The following is a 22810-nucleotide window of genomic DNA, read 5'->3' on the forward strand; positions in this document are numbered from 1 at the left end:
TAAAAGAATTAATTTTTTATACATGTATTTTTACACATAATCAATAGACTTTTTAGAACGCTTACATTTATGGCGATTATTAAATTATTATTAGAAATATGCGATATTTTTCTGGTCTCACTTTTTGTCACTTTTTTCAAATAAATTATTATAAAAATTGTTTCATGCACAAATGTGTAAAATATAAGAATCTATTTTAAAATTTAATTACCCTAAATAATTTTATTATATTAGCTTTTATTTTAGGTCAGAAAAATCGAGATATATTTCTGTGCATGAATCTTTCTATAGGAAAATTAGATGAGCAATATTGAAATGAAATTGTATTTTTTCCCTCAGGTATCCGTGTTTAGTCTTTTGATAGAGGAAAATGAGAATCTCAAAGTATTACGATCTCTGAGAACACTACGCGCCTTGAGACCGCTGCGGGCGATTTCGAGATGGCAAGGCATGAGGGTAAATATCAAGAACAGGCTATAAAAAGTCGTTTGAAATCACGTACGACACACACAGTATATGAATTATACTTGCGCATATCACTGAGAAGATCTTTTCTTTCCCATTCGTAGATCGTAGTGAACGCGTTGATGTATGCAATACCCAGTATATTCAACGTGCTCCTCGTCTGTCTCGTGTTCTGGCTTATATTCTCGATAATGGGCGTTCAATTTTTTGGTGGCAAGTTTTTCAAATGCGTCGATGAGTATGGGGAAATGCTGGACATCTCGGTAAGTGGATCATTCAATCTAATTTGAATATCGAATGATAAGAAGACAATATGATAAAATTATTATTTTTATTTAATATTTATATAATATTAATGAAAAATATTTTGTAAACGACAACAATTTAATATTAATTTTAAAACTGGTAATTGCATAATTATTGACGATACAATCGTTTCATTTTTAGATAGTGAATACCAAAGAGGAGTGTTTCAACAAAAACTATTCTTGGGAAAACAGCAAGATCACTTTCGATCATGTTGGCATCGCTTACCTGGCTTTGTTTCAAGTAGCGACTTTCGAGGGATGGATGGAGGTGATGGAGGATGCCGTAGATGCAAGAGGGGTGGATTTGCAACCGCAGCGAGAGGCGAATCTATACGCCTATCTTTACTTCGTTATATTCATCGTCTGCGGTTCATTCTTCACGCTTAATCTTTTTATTGGAGTGATCATAGATAATTTTAATATGCTGAAGAAAAAGGTGAGCGATACTGACACAGTCCAAAGTTTGAAAGTTTAATCCTTAAAGTATTAATCTACTTTTTATTGGGGAGAATATTTTGCATATCAATATATAAAACAAGAATGATCTATTATCTATAATTATGAAAACTTTGATAATTTTAAAAGTAAAAGAGCATTTGTAAATAGACAGGATGCAAAAAATTCAATTGCATGTAAAGATGACTTAACAACTTGAAAAACGCATTATTTTTTATTGAGAATTAAATTTTTTCAGTGTATCTAAAAACGTTTAAGTATAATAATTTTGAATATTGATTGCAAGCTTTGTTTTCAAGTGAACGTGCTGACGTAAAACTCCCATGATTCTGTTATAGAATAATATAGTGACAATTTTTCTTTCAGTATGAAGGTGGGGTGTTAGAAATGTTTTTGACCGAGAGTCAAAAACACTACTACACTGCCATGAAAAAGCTCGGCCGTAAAAAGCCGCAAAAAGTTATAAAACGTCCGATGAACCAATTCCTCGCAATGTTCTACGACCTCTCCAATTCTCGCAGGTAATTATATGTTGCTTTGTGGCCAAAAAGAGCACATTAGCACTTTGTGTAAAAAATTGTGTTGCTTATAATTGTTTGATTATTCTGTAAATTGATGTGATTTATAACACTTTGGCACCGACTTCATTCTTTATCACGATAATTATAAAACTGTCAAACAAATTTCTTTTTATACAAAACACATATTTTCCATTTTAAACTATAATCAATCTTTTCCATTCTAAACTCATCAATTATCAATTATTAACTTCAATTCATTATTAACTTAACATTTTTCTATAACATTTCTTTATGAAACTTTCTCTTTATTAATGCAACTATCATCACAATTGAACTGTTGTAATAAATTCTTTTTTTTTCAATAAAAAGATTTATTCTCATCGCTAATAAAAATTGATTTATAAAATTATCATGTTGTATATATTATCTCAATATGTAGTCTAACTATTTTATGTGAAACATTGTTTTTAATCTCTTGTATCAAGTCTTTTCATCATATATCAAGCCTAATTCGAATTGAAACACTTTCTCGGTGCCAAAGTGTTAATCTGATTTTTTTTTCTTAACGCAATATCAGTGTATGTATATTAATTATTTATATGTGAAATGAAACACATAATGAATGTGTAGAAATGGTGCGGTCAAAGTGACGTAAACGATATCATGCGATGAATTTGATGTGGCGATCGGACTGTGGGGCATGTATTCGATTGCAGTGTATGCGCGAGCAACGCGGCAGATGCATATTTTTATGTACAAATCATAGACATCTTACGCTAAATCGTTAACAGCGTAAACATAAGCTCAATCGACGAATACAAAACAGTCGGCGTATATATCCAATGTACGATATGTTCCAAATATTGTATGTACTGTTTTCTTTTGTAGATTCTCTGACATCTTGAAAATTAATTCATAGAAATCGCTAAATTTACAATTCTCTTTATATTTGTTCTAGCGCGCTTTTATGATATCTTTTAATATATATTTTATTTAATATATTTTTTTTATTTAATATTTTTTATCGTCTCTTGACATTTGACAGCTTGCTAATTTGCAAAATAAGTCTACTCCTTTACATGATAATATACGTGGATGTAACGGTTTAGCACAAAGTACAGATGTCTGTGTCGCAAATTGTTGTTAACAAAGTAGTTTAAGAGCTGCACGATTGCATCTCCTCATTGCTCACGCCATTGCACTTGGATACGTGTTTCACAGGATTCGCATCGCAATGTACTTTAAGATTTTCGATTAGACTCATATAGGTAGATTCTAAGAGCTCGCAGATTGCTCGAGTTACAATATTATTATTCATCAATGGTCAACAATGCATAAATTAAAAATGTAAAGACCGAAATGGAACATTGTGACTTTCAGTACCAAATTTTTGAGTATATTGAAAGCTATAAAACTATTTTCAACATCAGTTCTTCATTCATCAATGATAACAAGATAATTTGGATCAAAGGTAAGAAGGAATATACTTTACATATTTCATTTCAAAACAATTTTTTTATTTCATTCTATTTTAAAAATCAAAGTAGCTATATATATTTTGCACAATTTTCTTATAAAGTAAAACTTGAATGATGTCAATTTATTAAGAGTTTTGCACTAATCTAATTATATCGTACTAGTTGAATTAAGATCATTATTAAGTAATGCATGAAAATTAATGCCTAATTCTTTTAAATTAATACTAGAGAAATAAAAGATTTTCTTTCTAGCTGGTTGCTCTCTTTATTGTCTCATATTTAACGCCGCGAGATTTACAGAACGTTAGATAGTTTACATAAATTTCTTAATACGCACGTGAAGTATTCGTTTTTTTGTGCGATAACATTTTTCTCCCTGTGTAAGCATTGCAGTATGTATACAAATCACCATAACACAATGCGTGAATTCTCTTTTCAGCACTTCTGGCAAAAGGCAAAAGACTACGGAAGATAAATGTTGCGACTTAGCATTCTGTTACTCGAAGTAATGGAAAATCGATATCCGAAGGACATTTACGCTCGCCGTCTCTAAATTGTAGATTCATTGTCGGTATATAGTGATATACAATAGTACATAATAGACGAGATAAGCTGCAGTCTGAGAGCTTGCGCAAATATCATGACTCTATAATTCTGCTTACTGGTTATTAGATGTGAACTCTGTGTCCTCCTTTGTTTTATCATAAATGAAATCCACGCGAATGTAAAATTAACTGCACAAATAGGGAATTGTATATACTAGAATTATTATAGCAATATGTGTGACTTGTAAATGAGAAAATTCCATCCTTTTAACAAGCTTAGAATCGTATATTTGTACAGTATATGATGCATATTTTTGCAAACCAGAGCAATTGCAGAAATTATTAATAATAACAGATTATTGGATTACTGATATCACCGTATAATTTCTGTTTTTCCCATCAGTATATACTATATTTTTTTTTAAGAAGCAGAAAGCACAAATGAGAATTAAATATAAAGTTTGCCCGTGTATGTACCGATGACGGATACTATTTACGCCATTTTTACCGCACGAATGTTAAACGTGCATGCATCATGTGTTAGCATCATAAGAAGATTAATAATTAATCGATAAAGGAGATTTCGGCGAATGTATTGCAAAAGAATATGATAAAATCTAACTACCACTCTTTTCAGATTCGAAATAGCTATCTTCGTTTTGATATTTCTCAACATGCTGACAATGGGAATCGAGCACTATAACCAACCGCATCCCATTTTCTTCGTCCTCGAAGTATCGAATGCGTTTTTTACGACCGTCTTCGGTCTGGAGGCGATCGTCAAGATAGTAGGTCTGCGTTACCATTACTTCACGGTACCGTGGAATCTCTTCGACTTCTTACTGGTGTTGGCGTCCATCCTGGGTATACTGATGGAGGACATTATGATAGACTTCCCTGTGTCCCCGACGCTCTTGCGAGTCGTGAGGGTGTTCAGAATCGGCAGAATCTTGAGGCTCATCAAGGCCGCGAAAGGTATCCGCAAGCTGCTCTTCGCCCTTGTCGTCAGTCTTCCAGCGCTCTTCAACATTGGGGCTCTGCTGGCCTTAATCACGTTCATCTACGCCATTATCGGCATGTCTGTTTTCGGACATGTTAGGAAACAGGGCGCATTGGACGATATGGTGAGTACAGATGCTCAAACAATTATATTGTAAAATATATTTTTATTTATAGACTAGATTTATTTATTATATTAAATCGACACAATTTTTATTAGCGTTTATACTTTAATTAAAATTATATCCTTGCATCTTAATGTATGAAGTAAAAAAAATGAGATTTATTGAGTTTATATATTCGTAAAGATAAAAATGTAGAAGTAGAAAATATTTTAAAGTAAAAAATATTTTTTTAAATTTATTTTACATGAAATAATCTATTAAAATCGCTTTGTATCTTAGGTGAACTTTGAAACCTTTGGTAGAAGTATGCAGCTACTGTTCCGCTTGATGACTTCGGCCGGGTGGAATGACGTATTAGAATCGCTGATGGTGCAACCACCCGAATGCGATCCCACCTCAAACAGTCGACAAATGAACGGAGATTGTGGATATCCTTTGCTAGCGATTACGTACTTCACATCATTTATTATCATTAGCTACATGATAGTCATTAATATGTATATTGCCATCATCTTAGAGAATTTCAATCAAGCTCATCAAGAGGAGGAGATTGGTATCGTTGAGGATGACTTAGAGATGTTTTATATTCGATGGTCGAAGTAAGTATTTTTTTTTCGCCATTTTGTGTTCTCCGAATATTTTAATTATTTTTTTGTGTTTTAAAAATTATTTATTTTTATACATCTTTAAAAATATCAGTAATCTTTTTGGAAAATAGAATAATAATTATAATAAGGACTAATAAAATAGTAGTTTCATCATGATTTTGAATTTAAAATTTCCGTTTTTCCAGGTACGATCCACATGCAACTCAATTTATCAGCTTCTCGCAGTTGAGTGATTTTATAGCAAGCCTAGACCCACCACTGGGGATATCAAAGCCCAACATCGTAGCGTTGGTCAGCTTTAATCTTCCCATCGCAAAAGGTCACAAGATTCATTGTCTGGACATCCTGCACGCACTCGTCAAGCACGTTCTCGGGCACGTCGAGGAGTCGGATGATTTTAGGAAGCTGCAAGAACAGATGGATGTTAAGTTCAAAAAGCAGTTTCCAACAAGGAAAGAATTAGAGATAGTGTCTTCCACAAGAATCTGGAAGCGACAAGACAAAGCTGCCAGATTGATTCAACGTTGCATAAGGGAGTTCATTGCGTGAGTAGAAACAGTTGTTTTCACTCGAAAAGATGACATTTTTTATACAACTTTCCCAAACATTAAGAGAAATAATTGTTATTTATAGATATCAACATATTAATCCACATATATTGAAAAATTCAAAATAGTTCAAAATAACTACAATCAATATCTATAAATAAGAAATAAATACTACAATAAATATCTATAAATAAGAATATAATAATATAAGAAAATGATCTTGCTCACAGAATGAAAAAGGAACGCGAGAGGATTGCCCAAGAGGTAGACTCGCAGACGCAAACGTCAAGCCCAGGTGGAACGGATGGTAGGGGCGGAAGTGGATGGAGCGGCAAGCTGTCAGCTCTGCTGCATGTGCACCGGGGTAGCCGGGCTAGTAGTCGCAAGTCCTCCAGGGCCAGCGACGCCAGCGATCTCAGCGAACTTGGCTCCGCTTCGGCGTGGCTGTTCCCCAATCTTCCTCTGCTGTTGCTCTCCGGCGCCACCGGAACCCACGAGGACCTGCAACCTCCGGCACTGACCGTGTCCCGTCCCTCACCGACCACTGAGCAACCTTCCGCCGCTTCCAGTTCCGGCTCAGACTCCCACGTCACTGTCAGGTTGATTTTTTTTATTCGTACATCTCGTAATAACGATGAGATTATTTTTGGAATCATTCGAATTATTTCGAAGAGATCACTCAAGATCGCCTGTTGGACGGGATCGCATATTGGACGAAATTCGTCTGTCAGTAAATGTAATTCATATAAGATCACTTTATTCTGACTTATTTTTCGAGTTTATGATTGATTGATACGAATTCAAGTTTATTGCATCTCTCGTATATTACTTTGGTTAAATTGATTAATGATGACCCACTATTTATCTACGCTTAAGATCCAATTGTATTAAATATCCATTCTATCCCAAGTCTAATTAAATTATTTTCAAATTCAAATAAATCAACAGAATATATAACAATTGTATAAATTAATATATTTGCATATTTTGTCATTTTATAAAATATTAAATACAAGAGCAAATTTACTATTGTGAAAATATTTAGTTTAAATTTAATTTTAACTATACAATTACAGAGGATAAAATATTCATAATAATATTGGCCTGAGGAGTTTGTATTAACAATTATATTAACGCGATTTATATATGGTATATATCGTACAATTAATTTAGCACATCATACATGCTATGTCACATACGATCCATATAAAAGAATTAATCTATTTTTTTCTTTTTCAAAACTCCTCAGGCAAGAAAATGAGCAGGTAAACCTGAATATATACATATAGAATTTTTCAAATTTTATTGTTTGATTTGTGTATGATGCCACATGAAATAAAAATTAAAGTATTGTTTAGCAGTTGAAGTATTATATAGTATTGTATTTTATCGCCAGAAAATATATAGCATTTATTTGTCTCATTTCATAGTTCATGAATTTAGTACATTATAAAATATATCAAACTCTGTATAAACGCAGATTTCAAAAACATAATTTAAAAAACATTATTTTAGCGGATTAGCAGTAAGCAAATACATTAGTAAATTAGAAGAAGACAGCTCGTTGCGCATAATTTAATCTTCATTCAATAATTCATTAACTCATTATCGGTTTGTGATGAACGTAGTTAAGTGAAACAGTTGTTGAGTTATCGCTACATCGATTATTATACGGCATTAATAGACATTTCGTATGACATTTAGGTATATCATTAGAGTAACTGTCAGCATCGTGTCATGCTTCGGTTTAGTCAGCTTTAAGTAAAACATTTCTTCCAATTGAGATATATGATTTCGAATTTTGCATGCTAAATATATCTGTAATAATTTTATATAGCGTGCATCAGGGAGAAAAGTATAATTAAGAGATGCAAAACATTTTATTCGTATTATTGTAAGAAGTATATCGTTGCTCCTGTTTTATATATCGCTTTACATAGATAAAAATTACGTAAAGCATAAGAAAGTATTAATAACATTTTTTCTAGGATACATTCAATTGTATCTTTATAATTATTGTATCACATTTCCCAAATTCTTTTAAACATATTTACTGAGATTTAAATTGTAAATAAATCAAACTCGAACGTATATCTTATTAAGTATATCAACTTATATAGCACGAAAGTGCAAAAACTCGCTTGTAACGAGTGGATCTCTGTCCACAGATCGTTGGGTCCCACACTGGGCCGACAGGATGCAGTGGAGAAATATCTGGAGGAGGATGTAACTAGCCCGCCGATCTCGAAGCGCGGCTCAACCCTGAGGCCTAGCGGCACCGCTCTCTCGCTCAACGCGCTGCAGCGAGATATCAAAGAAGCGTTTAATCGACGTTGCGGCAGCCTGAGACGACGGGCGCCACAGCCAGAGCCAGTACGGCTGCCGATCGAGGGTAGCGATAGAGTAAGTATCCTAGTGACAGAACCGAGTCCGGAAAACACGGCGCCTCCTACGAGACCACCGCTGCTGCGACAACAATCAGAGGCGACGGTGGTACATGTGCTGGTACACAGGGAGAGCGAGGAGTATCAGGATACACCGGACGACAGCTGATCCTAGTCGACAGTAAGCGATCACGACGGATAGCGACGAACAGCAGCGATGCGATACAGTGATAATATATACGTAGACGTATATGTATATACATATGTAAACTTTTCACACACAGCGCGCAGTTCTAACTAGGTAGGGCGATGATTCGCGTGGCTTCCTTTGAGAGGTAAATCCTCTCGAGACGAAGTTGCGTATATCATGTATGCATGTGTTATGTATGCGTGTGTCGTCGAATGAGACTGTAGTAGCGATGGTTCTCGGCCGAAGAAACTAATGGCGATAGTAATACTTCTTTTTTGAATTGATAAATATTTTTTCGAATATCCATTCTTACAAAAGCACATTTTCTATCGAATCTGTGATGTCTTCAACTTTAGAAATATTATCAAAATTGGCCGATTGCGCTTGTAATTACTATAAAAATGCTTCCTAATCTTAACGGTCGTTATAAATCAATATGATTATTAGAATTGTATTAAACGACAAGGAGTGCTAATCTTGTGATCTAGCGCAATCTTGTTATATCTAACATTTATAATGAGCTGGCATGACATTTTATTTTTAACCAAGGTAAATTTTTTTATTTACGATGCTTTTATTAGCTCAAGAATTATGCCTTGTAAAATAGTATAACTATAAGAAAATTTAGTGCACAATTTCTCAAACGTCTGCCTAATCAAGAGATTTAATTCTCTCGAGATAATAAATATTTGCTCCATTATAAAGAAAGATAGGTTGAGAGCCATTGCACCAGAAGACGAAGAAAGGGACAAGGATGAAGTTGAAGGGAAATTTTCGACAATTTTTCCATTAAAATCACAAGTGGAATGCGTCGTTCGGGGAACTTGGATATCATTACTATTGACGTCAACTTATTTTTTGACGAAACTACGTACAATATACTGGGTTCCCCATAATGACGAACGCGAATTAATTAAAGAATTGCCAGCGTAGCGGAAATACCAGATGTAGCCGTTTTCGAAAAACGAGAGTACAGTTTGTTACAAGAATGCATCAGTTCTGGAAGTGGATCAAAATTTAATAAGATTCAAACTTGAAAATTAAAAAAATAAAATTAATGCGAGTTTAGATAGAATTTGCAATGATTTCGATGATTGCTTCGATCAATGAGAATTATTATTATGAGAATATTATTATATCAACAGAAAATTAATCCGCAGTATTAGATCAGTGTACATAGTATAAATAACGAACACTTTATTAATTTTTGCTACGTAAAAAGATCCACATGATGCGATTGACGAATCATTACTAATACTAATACTATCGTAAATTCTAAGAGCAATTCTAACGCTTTCCAAGAACGTTTTGAAGTATAAATGTTCATAAATTTTAATCGCGCACACTTTGTGTGTGTGTGTGTGTGTCTGTGTCTGTGTCTGTGTCTGTGTCTGTGTGTGTGGCTGTGTGTAATCATATTTATATCAAATTGTTCGCAGCATTACTTTAGCAGCATTTGGCTACGCCATAATTAATATTAAATAGAAGTCATAGAAAAGAAAATCTTTATCGATCAGAAAGAACAATATTACATTAATCGCGATGAATGCATTGAGCTATAAGTTACTAATACAAAATAATCAGCGTTAGTCGGCGCTCTTATGACTATATTCTTTATTGCATAATCTCAATTACGAGTAACTATTTTGAAATAAAGATTCAATTGTCAAAACAACGGACTTTCGTCCAAGATAGCGACTATTTCTAGTAAGTTACGCTACCCTGGTAAAAGTGCGCTTTTAGTTTAATTAATTGAAATCGCTTCTTCGAATAAATTTTGAAAAAATTGAATCTCTCCGTCTCTCTTCTTCAACATATCTAAATGACAATTGTGTATAGACATAATATCTAAATTATCACTTTATCGTTAATCAAATTATATAAATAACAAGATAAATCGTTGTTTTATTACATATTTATTTTATTATCTGTCAGGAAAAAGAGAGAAAGAGAGAAAAATAATTTAGGCATTCTACATGTGAGTCATGTACATGTGTCTAACACCAAAACTTTAAATCGAGAATTTTTAAAATATTGAAACTTTTCAATATATTAAAATTACAAATTGGATTTTTTTTCTATAGAGGTAATTGGAATTTTTAACAATAAAATTTTAAACTAATTATTCAAAAGCGCTTGTGCATGATTTGTAAATCACGTACAAGTGTGATTATACTCATTATCTCATCAATGATAATTAATGAGATAATGAGTACAATTATTTCATTAACTACAAAGTCGATCTCAATCAGTCGCTTACTATTTCGAATAACGCGCATTACAATTTAATTCCATTAAATTCTTGTAGGCATCATCCTAAAAAGTAGTTTTTTAATACTGATTTAACATGGCTTCAGAGATATCGAGAGAATAATATTTGCACTCGCGCGTACACACACATAGAAGCGCTTCTCTCTCGATAAGAATAATAAAAAACTAAGTCTTTTTACTAACTCTATACATTTATATACGTCGTGTGTGATCCTTGTCTCTTACATCGTAATTAAGGGTCGGACCAAATTTAGGCACACATTCGACTCCGTTGAACGATTTTTCCTCGGAAAAAGAAAAAGACAGAAAATCTAGATTGTTAGCACATAGATAATGCAGACCGCCCGGAGTTTGCTACACGAAGAACGAATTTTATCGGTATACAAAAAGAGTACTGCCTCAAATCTTAGGGTAAATTACTCGCTAATGACGAGAAAGATCGAAAAAATGAGTAAAACAGACGGAAATAATGTGGCTTCCTTCGGTGATCATAATTATTATCGTATTCTGTTTCGTTCTCCATGATAGTGCAGGGTTTCCAACAATTGATGAACAACATAGATATGCATAGCGTTAAATTTAAATTAATTTTTCGTGCAAAAATGTCGAAGTATGAATCGAAGTTTTCCAATCGTAAACTGTAAATACAAGACTTTTCAAGAATTAAGCTTCAGAAATGTAAAGTGGCGCAAATTACCAGTCCATTTAATTTAAAATGAGTCTTATTCTATTTTAATTTAAAATACTAAAGCATCAAATGCTTTTTGAGAATAAATCCTTCCTGATATTCTCGCTGAGAAAATAATTTCAAATTTTTCATTAGAAAAGAAAGTGTTAATTATTTTTCTTCAATTCTTGGATACCTTGTATGCATTTTTGACATCGCACTATCATAGTTGTTCGATTGATTATGCGCGTTTTTATTCATACAAATGTAGAAATCATCGAATGAATACTAAAAACAATGTTCCACTTACTCATCATTATTTATTAGCGGCGCTTTCAGCTTATATCTTTCTCGACTCTCTCGATTGTCCGCATTATAGAAAATTAAAATTTCGATAGCGAGTTATTACAATTTTTTTAAATATGAGAAATGTCTCAATATATAATCTTCTCTAATCTTAATCATTGTATTACGTTATATATTTTAATCATTTTATGAATCTTTGAATTTTTGCTCGTATCTCGCATTACAAATGTAAATTATGTAAATCAGCGAACGCATAATTCATGAGGGATCTTGTATCAGAAGTTGCGTTGAAGATTGAGATTACATCGAAATCGCATTAAGGTCAATTAAAACAATTAAAGCGGCAAAAATTTCTTTGCCCTAACTGATTGAATCCTATGCAATATCGATTCGTTATCTCAATTTTCAACGTGATCTAATATAAATGTAAGAGTTTTGAATTCGATTATCAATGATAATATTAATCGCATAATCAGTAGATCCACTTTTTAATCGTACAGAAAAATCATTTAAAACTCGCCGCGATATCGTAATATTCACATAGCAGGACGCTTTTTAATTTTCTCAAGTTTACATCATATCGTTCATAATTTTATCATAAATTTTTCAAAATCCTTTCTTTCGTACTATAATTTATTATATTTATATTTTATATAAGTTTCAACTTATTTCTACAGAGAATTTTACGAAATTAAATTAAGTTTCAATTAAATTAAGATAAATTTTTATCTTGTAAACTATTTTTTTAAAACAGAAAGCGATGATTGAAATATCAGTCTTGAAAATATCATTATTATCTTTATTGATTGAGCCTAGAGTTGCACCTGTGTTTCATTGTTATTATTAAAAAATATTATGTTTTGCAAAAAGGAAAAGCACGTGAGGTTGGCTTCTCGCTAGATTTCATTAGAGTTCTAAACTGTTTTAAAACTAAAGAATACATGCGAGTGTACATTTGGATTTTTATGTGTACAACGAATTATTTTAAGGGACATCTCGTAATCGTATTTTTTATCCTAAATAAGTGTTATGTTTCGCGCGCACGATATGAATCTTCCGAGAAATTTCCAACATCGTCATTTCAGAGAGGAAGAGATATCAATTTCTTCCCCATAGTTCTTTCTCTTCTTCATAGACGAAACGTTGCCGTTAAAATGCCACAATCTCACGCGTTGACCTATAGTGCCTATTATCAATTAGAAGACACACCGAATGATTAGGTATTATTATTGAAAACCATTTTACAAGCATCCCAGTTTGCGTAGTGCAAATATCTGATTGGTATCCTCGAATATTTAATGTTCCGCAATATTTAATAACATATCTACGTAAAACATCGTATATATAACGATAAGGATAATTTTTTAGGCATTGCAGATATTTAAATATTATGTATAAATAATAAAGAAAAATGAAGATACATTTATTTTAATGAAAATTTTCTTAAATAAAAATAAATCACAACTTTATGATTTAAAGATTATTATTGAGATATCTCTTTAAAATTTTATTTGCATCAAAAATAAAGACGCTTTCGATATTCAGGATATCCAGAATATAAATACGTTCATCAGATATTAACGCTACACGAGATAACAACGTTGATACGTTATGCATAGAGTATATTAGGTCCGTGTAACATTACATTACGATATATTACTATGTCGAAGACGTTAATAATCAGATTGTAGTGTACTTTTGTGCTTGACAAGCTTGACAATTCAGTTTGCGCGTGCATGTGCGAAGAAACAAGGACGCAAAAAAAAAAGAAAGCGGAAGAATGTTTTCTCGATAGGCAATCTGGGGGTGAATCGGCGAACGGGTCTGGGATCCTCGGGAGCTGGTTTTCACGAGGCATATATATGATAAAATATTATATGTCAATTAAAATTAATATATATAAATATACTATATACATACATATACGAGAGCGCGAAACACATGCACACAAAAAGAAAAGAGTTTGACATAAAATCTTGTCATACGATTGCGTGCACGCACATCTGTATTTTGCGTATACGCACGTATATATTTGTACATATATACATATATGTATGTATGTATGTAAATGTATATGTACGTATGTACATATATAAAGTGAAATATTACAATACTCCTGTTATCATAAAACAGAACGGAAGAGACTGGATGCGCATATGATATATATATAGAGTTGCACTCTTACGAGGTTGCATCTTGTTCGACAATTATTGTACAATCATGCGAGGGTGGATCGCCCTGTTGTAAAAGAAATTACTTTATATATTAGAGCACTATAATTTAGCCTTTCTAATCGCGCGTCTGCGTATGTGTGCGAATGAAATAATAAAATCGCGTATGCTCAAGCCTACACATACTCATACTCTTGCTGATATATACATATAACATATACACACGTGCGGTAAAATATTATACATATAAATATACGTATATATAATTAGAGATACATATATAAAGTCGAGATAACGAGACGATGATTTATATCACTGTTTTCTTGGAGTTGCAATATCGCTCTAGATTTAGAACCAGTCCAGGTGCGAAAAAGAAAGAGAGAAAGAGAGAGTTTGTAATAGAAGTAAAGGCGAAAGCGATTTATATATTGCTGTGAGCTTTTTTAAACCAACTCTCCTGCTCTTTTCTCTCCCTCTTTCTCGCTCTCGCTTGAGATCGGGAGCTCAAGTTATGTTTTACCAAGAGCCCCTCCGCGTGCTATCGAGTTCTAAAACCATGAGATAAGGGATGATCTATCGCAGATTACATATAGATGAATTGTATATTCAGATAATATAATGCACAGGGCAAATTACATAGAAAATATATATATATAAATATATATATAAGCCGTTAGTGTCTTTAAAATATCCGATTGAGATGTGTACGCGATCTCTGTAAATGCGAAAAAATCTGCTCTGGTTAAAGGCAATACGATGCGGCTGCTTCTTTGAAATGTGTAAGGAGTTACACATTAAATACACCTGTTAGAGTCCATTGCTTTCAATCGCAAATCCCCAATGTCGTCAGAGATGCGTTTTTGAGCCTCTGCGGAAAATAGGCGAATTTTAAGAAAAGGTTTAAGGAAATTTACATGTGAGAAAATTTCAAGTTTTAATTTCCAATATTAGAAATTAATTTTTCCAATTGTTGGCTCTTTTTTTATGTTTTTATATTTTCTCTGCTTCTACACAATATATCAATGCTCGCGAAGAGCAATCGGGGAGTGAGATAAACTATAATGCCTTAATCTTAGAAGTTAGAAGAATTTCTTTCATAATCATTCAAACTTTCGCCAATCTTTCGTGTTTCTTTCAATTTATCAATATGTATTAATCTTTACACACATGTACACAATATATAAAATTGGAAATTAAAAAAGAATTTCATTCTTCTTAATAAAAATAACATTTAAAAATCAAAAGCAAATAGTAGCTAAATAAAAATAATGAAGCCCAACAATTTTAAAGCTGTAATTTCATATCATAATTACACGAATTATAATTATGATTTCGAAACTATATATTTAAAATTCTATATGATTATAAAATAGAAAAATATACTTATACAATTCTATTCAAAATTATTACAGAAAATTAAATTAATAATTTTAAAGTGACAGAAATCATTTTCGACGATCATAATTTGCGAATATCCAAAATCTAGACATTAGCAAATTTAAAAATATCAATACGTTTTCAATTTGCGTATCTTTCTGGAAAAAACTTGGTAAGAAACATGAAAGAAAAAGTGAAATCTGCATGAGGCGAATGTTGGATTTATACCGAGCTTAAAATATTTTATGGTTTAGCAAATATAAAAATATCGACGACGATTTCATATTAAAATAATAATTCTCACTCGCAGTTTGTAAAAAGATGCGGAATGTCCTGCATTAGTCCATTGCTCCCCTTCGCAAAAGGAAAGAAAGGTCAAATTAGAGGAAATCCAGCAGCGAGATTGGTCTAAATTGGACATGTAAAATTGAATTTCCCAAAATGCCAAATCTCTCTCTTTCTTTCTCTTTTTCTCTCTAATGATTTCCTCTGATTTGTTCGCTCCTTTTTTTTGCAGAGCAAATATCTAGGAAATTAATAGATACCATAAAATGTTTTACACACGATTTAGCGGTATATTACGCCTCTCTCGGGGATTCTCTCTGCGATTTAAGAGCGCAACTTGTATATATTTTTCTCTTACTTTTATATAATTTCTTCTTTCATCCTATTATACTTTTTATAACGTCGTATTTCTCATATTCCGCTCTTGTGAGATTGCGCACGTCTTTTTTCTTCGCTTTACCCTCTTAATTAATAAATATGTAATTACATAAGGGTCCGTTGCAACGATCTCATTTAATTAATTCTAACGAGCAATTTCCTGTTTCTTTCCAAATCATAACTAGTTGTTACAGAAAGCGACCCGTGTTGTCTTTTTCATTAATAATAAAAAAGAATTTTTAAGAAGAAGTAACATACAGTGATTATCTCGATTTGTTTATATCCTTCAAAGGAAAGAGAAAGGAAGAGTTTAACGCACCAAGATTTCTCAACTTTTAATGTTGCATAATTGTTGATGCTCGTTGCAATACAATGGAAAACACATCTTTACATTTTTTTAAGTCTAAATCCAATGAAAATGATTGGAGAAATTTTGAACATTTGTGAAACAATCCTTACAAATAAGAAAATTTTTAGTTAATTATAGTGAGCAAAATATAAAAATGAAGCGCATTGGTGCAACGGGCCCGAAGAAATTCGCATTGTTTAATGCGACATTAAGTCTACCGAGACATTGTAACACACGATCTTCGATAATTTTAGATTAGTCTTGAATTCGAATGCGTATTGTATAATATTCCTCATTTTATTCTCCGCCTAAGTCGAAGGCGCGCAAACTCGTCAATACACAACGTTGTTAATAACATTGTAGCATATAATTATAAATAATAAAACAAAACGAAATAATAATATTAGAAATGTTATAATGTTATTCAATTCGTTGTTTCACTGGGACGTCCTTTCTTCCACCCATAATCTTCCAAATATTTAAAATATATTAATTTTGCCATTACCAGTTGCATTTGATAATATAGATTTAAATAAATATATATACATATTATATAAACTTTTTCTTTACTTATCTAATAGAATTAAATAAATTTTAAATTTTCTATAAGATTTAGCACTTATGAATGACATTGAATCAGTCCGTTTTTTTTTCGTTATTACATTTCTCAGTCAATTCTATAATTTTAAATAAACAATCTTTGTATTCAATATTTTATTTATCAAATTTTCTGCGTTCTTTATTTAATTGTATTGTCTCATTACTTTGTAAGGAATAATTGTCTATATATAATTAGAAATTATATTAAAAAATATATTGTTTTAAATATATATAATTATTTGCATTATGATACATATTTGTTACAAGACTTCTTATATTAAATGACTACAATTAATAATATGCTCATCATTGCTATCACAAAAGTTATGAATAATTAGCTCGATGAAGCCTATTATTTAGTTGAAACTCTGGTACGTTTATTCCAAGAGAAATTTATTCCATAACTGCGAGGTTTTGGCTGATTGAGATTTGGCTTCTGCACATAATACTCCCAACCCATCTTCTTGCAATGTGCGATTGCCTCCTCCTTGGTAGCAAAGTTAACGTGGATGTTTGACATGGGATCTCCACTGAATTAAAAAATTTGTAAAATAAGTATATAAAATAATTATGCAGCAGAATATTAATGCATATGCTAAGTATCTTAATTAAAATATATTCTAATATTTATATATAATATTAATATTTGCCTAGAAGTCCATCCCATCAGTGGATTCTCCCAGCGTTCACGTGTATCAAAGTCCATCTGCCAAAAGTGAGTGTTATTTGTTCCAGATTGCATGGCACTTTTGGCAGGCTGATAAATCCGCACTCTGCGAGTTTTGATATGTTCCTCGGGAACACCAGATACATATCCTACATTTTCATCAGTTACAGTAATTGGGCTTTTCAAAGCTTCTAGATATTCGGTTTCTTCTTTCGACAGTACAGCCTCTTGAAAATTCTTACGCACTACTGGTTTCTTTTCCACTTCTATACTTTTATTTGAAAATAATCTGCTCCATCTATGTACAAGAAAGATCTTTAGAATTTTATAAATTTTAACCTTATCTTTTAGATACTATAAGCCAAAGTATACTTAATATTAATTTTATATATTTATATATGTTATATATTTAATATTATATATATTTATGTGTCAATTTTAATTTGCACAATTACAATTTACCTATATATTCTTATCAATTAAGAGCTCAAAAAATAAACTGTTATTGGTGTATGGTTTTCCCAACAGTATAAAAATGTATAGTTTCTGACTAGCTTTGTTACAAACTTGTTCACATAAATGTATATCACCAGATAAAATTTTGAATTTTAATAAGTTACATTTCATGATAATATTTAATCAATCTTATTAGGTACTGCAACTGTTATGTAAAGTTGTAAGGTTATGTCTTGTTTATCTTTCTGTCATATGGAAAAGACACTTGAAAAATATTACAGCAAGCTCACCCAAGATTGTTCTCGTTAATTCCAATCGCACATTGTCGCAGTAACGCACGGGATGCCATTCTTTCGTTCGGAAAACGTAAATAATAAGTCGGATGCAAAGACCATGAGACAACTTGCAGCAAAACCAGTTAAAGATGTCAGATCGCAAGACAACAGCTGACTGAACTGACGCCTGGCGCTGGCTTGCAATCGATGCGCGGCGCGATCATATTTTAATATACTTGATTTTCACATAACGTGAAACATTTTCTTCCTGTTCTTTTTTAAAAAACTAGGATATTACACGTGAGTCCTTTATTTCTCCATGTCATGTATTATTTAATAAATTACAATTTAAAACATCGGGAATTAAAAAAAATTACAATTTAAAAAATCGAGAATTAAAAAAATGCCTTTATCAATACTTATTAAAATATAATTACACACTGATAAATATATAAACATATATGTTATTTAATCGGGATTTATCATGTAAAATTGTGCATTGTTCCTGAACATACTTCGTAGAGATATGCTAGTAATAATACAGGTTACTAACAATAATATATCTTTGATATCCTCGAAAATTCATGTCTGAATTATCAGGAGAATATGTTTTGCGAGGAGGTCGATAATGCAATTCACGATAGCGCATCTTAATATGCTCGAAAATTTATTTTTGAGTTATTAGGAGAATATATTTCGCAAAGAGGTATTCCTGATCAAAGAGGGGCGAGAAGTATACTTTAGTCCTCCCTCTTGCGAAGTAACGTATACTTCTTCGCTTAATATATTCTCCTAATAACTCGGAAATAAATTTTCGAGCGTAAGATACATTTAGTGCTCATGAACTGCATCACTAACTTCTTCGCAAATTATATTCTCCTGATAACTCGGACGCTAATTTTCGCGGATATTAAAAGACATTATTGTTAGTAACCTGCATTATTAGAATATCTCTTTACGAAATATATTCTCCTAATAATTCAGAAATGAATTTTCAGATACATTATCGCCTGTGAACTTACTTATCTTTTCGCAAAATAATTCTCCTATTAATTTATATGAATTTTCGGGCGTATTGTAAGACACATATTATTACTTTTGTGAATTACATTTCTTTATAAAACATATTCTTTTATTAACTCAAGTCAGAACTTTTGAACATATTAAAAAACATCTCTCATCAACTGCATCATCGACATTATTTATTAACGAATTAATGGAGTTTTTTCTCGTGGAATCAGTGAACATTCTTCAATTGAAATTGTAAATTTGAAGCAATAGATGAATAAGATGAACCGAATCAATGATTAGAATTGTAATAATTATATATCCATTATATATTATTAATATAATTAATATATTATAATTATTTATTTTTAATATATTATAATTAATATAAGCTATTCACACGTTTATCTTTTTAATTTAACTTATAAAAAAAGATATTAAAAAAGACAAACTGCTTCTTGCATAAAGAAATTAGTATTTTTAAAATTTTTTAACCAACTGTTAAAAACAAAACCTTTCTATGCTTATTTGCTTAGAAAATTTTAGTCTTATCGAAATTCATAAATATTGTTGTTCTTTCGTATTAAGTAACTAAATAATTATCTTATGAAAAAAAAATCTGTTCTTTTTTTTTATAATCTTTATTAAACTTATCTGCTTACTTTTTTTATAATCTTTATTAAATTTATACTTTTGTATACCGATTTGCGATTTGCTTTTCGTTGTCGGAAGATCGTGCAATTCGTACATCATGAAAGCTCGCGAATGACGATCGATCATCACATAAGCGAGACTAACCTACCCTTAACGATACCAGCATAGGATACGTCCCCCAAGAAGATGTACGCATGCTCGACGTAATTCGCTCCTTCCCTTCAGGGCTGCGTTCGGAAACATCACCCGAGTGTCCCCGGGTATCATTTTATCCTTGTTTAACATTCGGTAAACAACAAGGAAAATGATACCCGGGGGCACTCGGGTGATGTTTCCGAACGCAGCCAGGAACTGCACCGTATAGGGATAATGCCTTACGAGCGACACAGCGACGAACAAATGCAGCTGGCGTGGGCTCGCCATCCTTTCCTTGCTTTTTGCACGTAATCTGGAATCGTGGAAAAAGGAATTTACATGTTTTACGCAGAAATGAGGGAAAATGTAAGTAAATATATTTAATTTATAAAGCACACATAGAGATATATCAAATGTTTATCAAATTCTCGATATCATCATGAGAGATGTTGCACGGTGAATACGGAAGCGTTCGAGTTGTGGAAAATTCGAAAGGAGATTTTAATTGAGAAAGAGATAAAGAGAGATTTTTTTAATATTTCTTCACAAATATATTATATTCCCAGATTATGAGTTAAAAATTCCTTATGAAAAATTTAACAGGTTCAAAAAGTTTTAAATAAATTGATTTAAATAAATTGATTAATGGGAATCAACAGACATTTGTGAAAATTAAATTCTCACTTTTAAAATAAGGGATATTCAATTTTGTATATAAACGATTGTAAACGTAATTAATTTTTTTTTTTGCAGGATAAGATTGCATTGTGTTTCTTATTAATACTTGCACTATGTACAAGAGTATATTCGGCAAACGCCAGACACATAATTACCAAAAGAAATTATAGCGATCAAAGTGTAAGAGGCTATCTGGCAGAGGTAAGACGATTATAAAAGGAAGAATTTCACAATTTAATATATCATGACAAAATTATTTAACTCTTGTAACTCTATGTATGATTTTATTAATTTTATTGTGAGAGACATATAAATATATGATGTAATATTTTTGTCATTAAATCAACAATTTTATATAATTTACAAATTATATTAATCAAAAGAAAGAAAATAAACTGATTAAAAGTTATACTTATTAACTATCATATTAATTTAAGAAATTTTGTAATTTTTATTACTAGTACAAGTTTAGGTTTAAATTGAAAGAGATTAAATCTTTTTCTTATACATAACGAGCTCTGACGTTTCAGAGAACCTGTTGGTGGAACGAGGTGTGCAAGGAAGAGTTTCATAGTAAGTTCCGGTGCCGTTGTCCGAGATGGTCCTATTGTCGCGCACCAGGGAGATATTACGACGCTCACTGCAGTATGACACGCACAGGCTACATATGGACCCAACCGGAAACATCATTGAGCCTTGAAATCGATAAGTAAATGAGACGCTATGGAAAGTCAATCCTGCAAAAAACAGGTGAACTAAAAATCTTTACAAAAATTTATTTTACAACGTTATTAACATAAAATTTTCTTATAATTAAAATTAAGATTTTTACGATTGTCAAATTGATTTTTATGGTCCCTTTCTTCCTATATATTTTTTATTCTCACTAAAAATAATCCGAAAACAATTCAATTTTTAATTATGTGTATTTTATGTACTTTTTAAAATTAATTTTAAAAATAAAGTAAATAAAATGTAATTATTTTTTCATCAGAACATTATGTGTTCGATTTTGTACCAATAAACTCTCATTAATATTTTATCGGCAGTCTTTTGTTTTTATTTATATAGAGATTGCGCGGTTACGAATAACTTGATAACAAATAATTAAATCTTTACAATTTTTTAATTCTCTTTTTAATTATCGTTTCTGTTATTTTCTATCTTTTTAAATTAAATGTTTAATATTTAATTATGTAGAAATAGGAAAAGAGATCGAAATATTTTTAAATCAGTCTTTTATTTCTAATTAATTAATTTAATCAGTGTTTTATAAAAATAAATTACCTTCAATTAACTTCATTAATCATTGCAGGTGTGGTAATACAAAGGAAATCAAATTTCTCTCGTTTAAAATCAAAATCAGCGATTGTTAGAGTTTCTGCAGATTGTTTAATCATCGGTTAAGATGTGATATGATTGTTGAAAATGTAATTTTCTATTAGTAACTTTATTTATATAAGAGGATATGGAAACATTGAATAATGTTCCGAAAATAACGAAAGACTCGAGAACAATATAATTTACATTAGCACATCGATAAACACACGCTGCCAACAATTTATATTTATTGTGTTACATATAAACACGTTGTGATTAATAAAGTTCATTATTAATAAAGTTTTTTGATGAAGTAATTTGTGGCTTTTCTTATTCATCATGTTGCACAGATATAATTCTCACAAATATAATATAAATATTTATTTGACGTTTTAATTTTTTTTATAATATATAGATTTATAGCTGTCATTCAACATGCCGTTATTTAATATCTAAAAATTTATAAATATGCATCTCTAAAAGTTTCAAAAATGTGGCAAATCTTTATCTTATCGTTGAAAAAATATCAAAATTGATTATTATTCATTTAATTTGCGCTCAGCGGATAGCATCGACGCATGTGCGT

General features: G+C 31.4%; 3 protein-coding genes across 12 annotated transcripts in view; 2 read left to right on the forward strand and 1 right to left on the reverse strand.

Annotated features, from left to right (window-relative positions):
• Positions 1–16859, forward strand: part of LOC145965389 (sodium channel protein 60E) — an 84282-nt gene extending 67423 nt beyond the window's left edge. For 8 of the 10 annotated variants that reach the window (XM_083088890.1, XM_083088886.1, XM_083088888.1 and 5 more), the window contains 9 exons: positions 340–456; positions 570–728; positions 913–1209; positions 1596–1750; positions 4411–4897; positions 5177–5496; positions 5691–6050; positions 6284–6652; positions 8222–16859. In XM_083088890.1, coding sequence (XP_082945016.1) covers positions 340–456; positions 570–728; positions 913–1209; positions 1596–1750; positions 4411–4897; positions 5177–5496; positions 5691–6050; positions 6284–6652; positions 8222–8606 — 2649 coding nt within the window. In that variant the 3' untranslated portion in view covers positions 8607–16859. The other 2 variants (XM_083088892.1, XM_083088894.1) reach the window with 2 other exon arrangements.
• A 388-nt stretch (positions 16860–17247) lies between these two features.
• Positions 17248–18605, reverse strand: Nd-18 (NADH:ubiquinone oxidoreductase subunit 18). The gene is made up of 3 exons (XM_083088909.1): positions 18445–18605; positions 17682–17996; positions 17248–17561 (listed from the first exon to the last, which is right to left on the reverse strand). The coding sequence occupies exons 1-3, from the start codon at positions 18501–18503 to the stop codon at positions 17384–17386; spliced, it is 552 nt and encodes a 183-aa protein (XP_082945035.1). The 5' UTR covers positions 18504–18605; the 3' UTR covers positions 17248–17383.
• A 1633-nt stretch (positions 18606–20238) lies between these two features.
• LOC145965396 (uncharacterized) lies at positions 20239–22541 on the forward strand. Its single transcript, XM_083088910.1, has 5 exons — positions 20239–20351; positions 20436–20592; positions 20980–21105; positions 21435–21654; positions 22220–22541. The coding sequence occupies exons 2-4, from the start codon at positions 20566–20568 to the stop codon at positions 21615–21617; spliced, it is 336 nt and encodes a 111-aa protein (XP_082945036.1). The 5' UTR covers positions 20239–20351; positions 20436–20565; the 3' UTR covers positions 21618–21654; positions 22220–22541.
• Positions 22542–22810: the final 269 nt, after the last annotated feature.

This window comes from Camponotus vicinus, unplaced genomic scaffold (assembly GCF_025532165.1).
Source record: "Camponotus vicinus isolate PSW18456_S1 unplaced genomic scaffold, iyCamVici1.0 SCAF_14, whole genome shotgun sequence".
Classification (NCBI taxonomy): Eukaryota; Metazoa; Arthropoda; class Insecta; order Hymenoptera; family Formicidae; genus Camponotus; species Camponotus vicinus.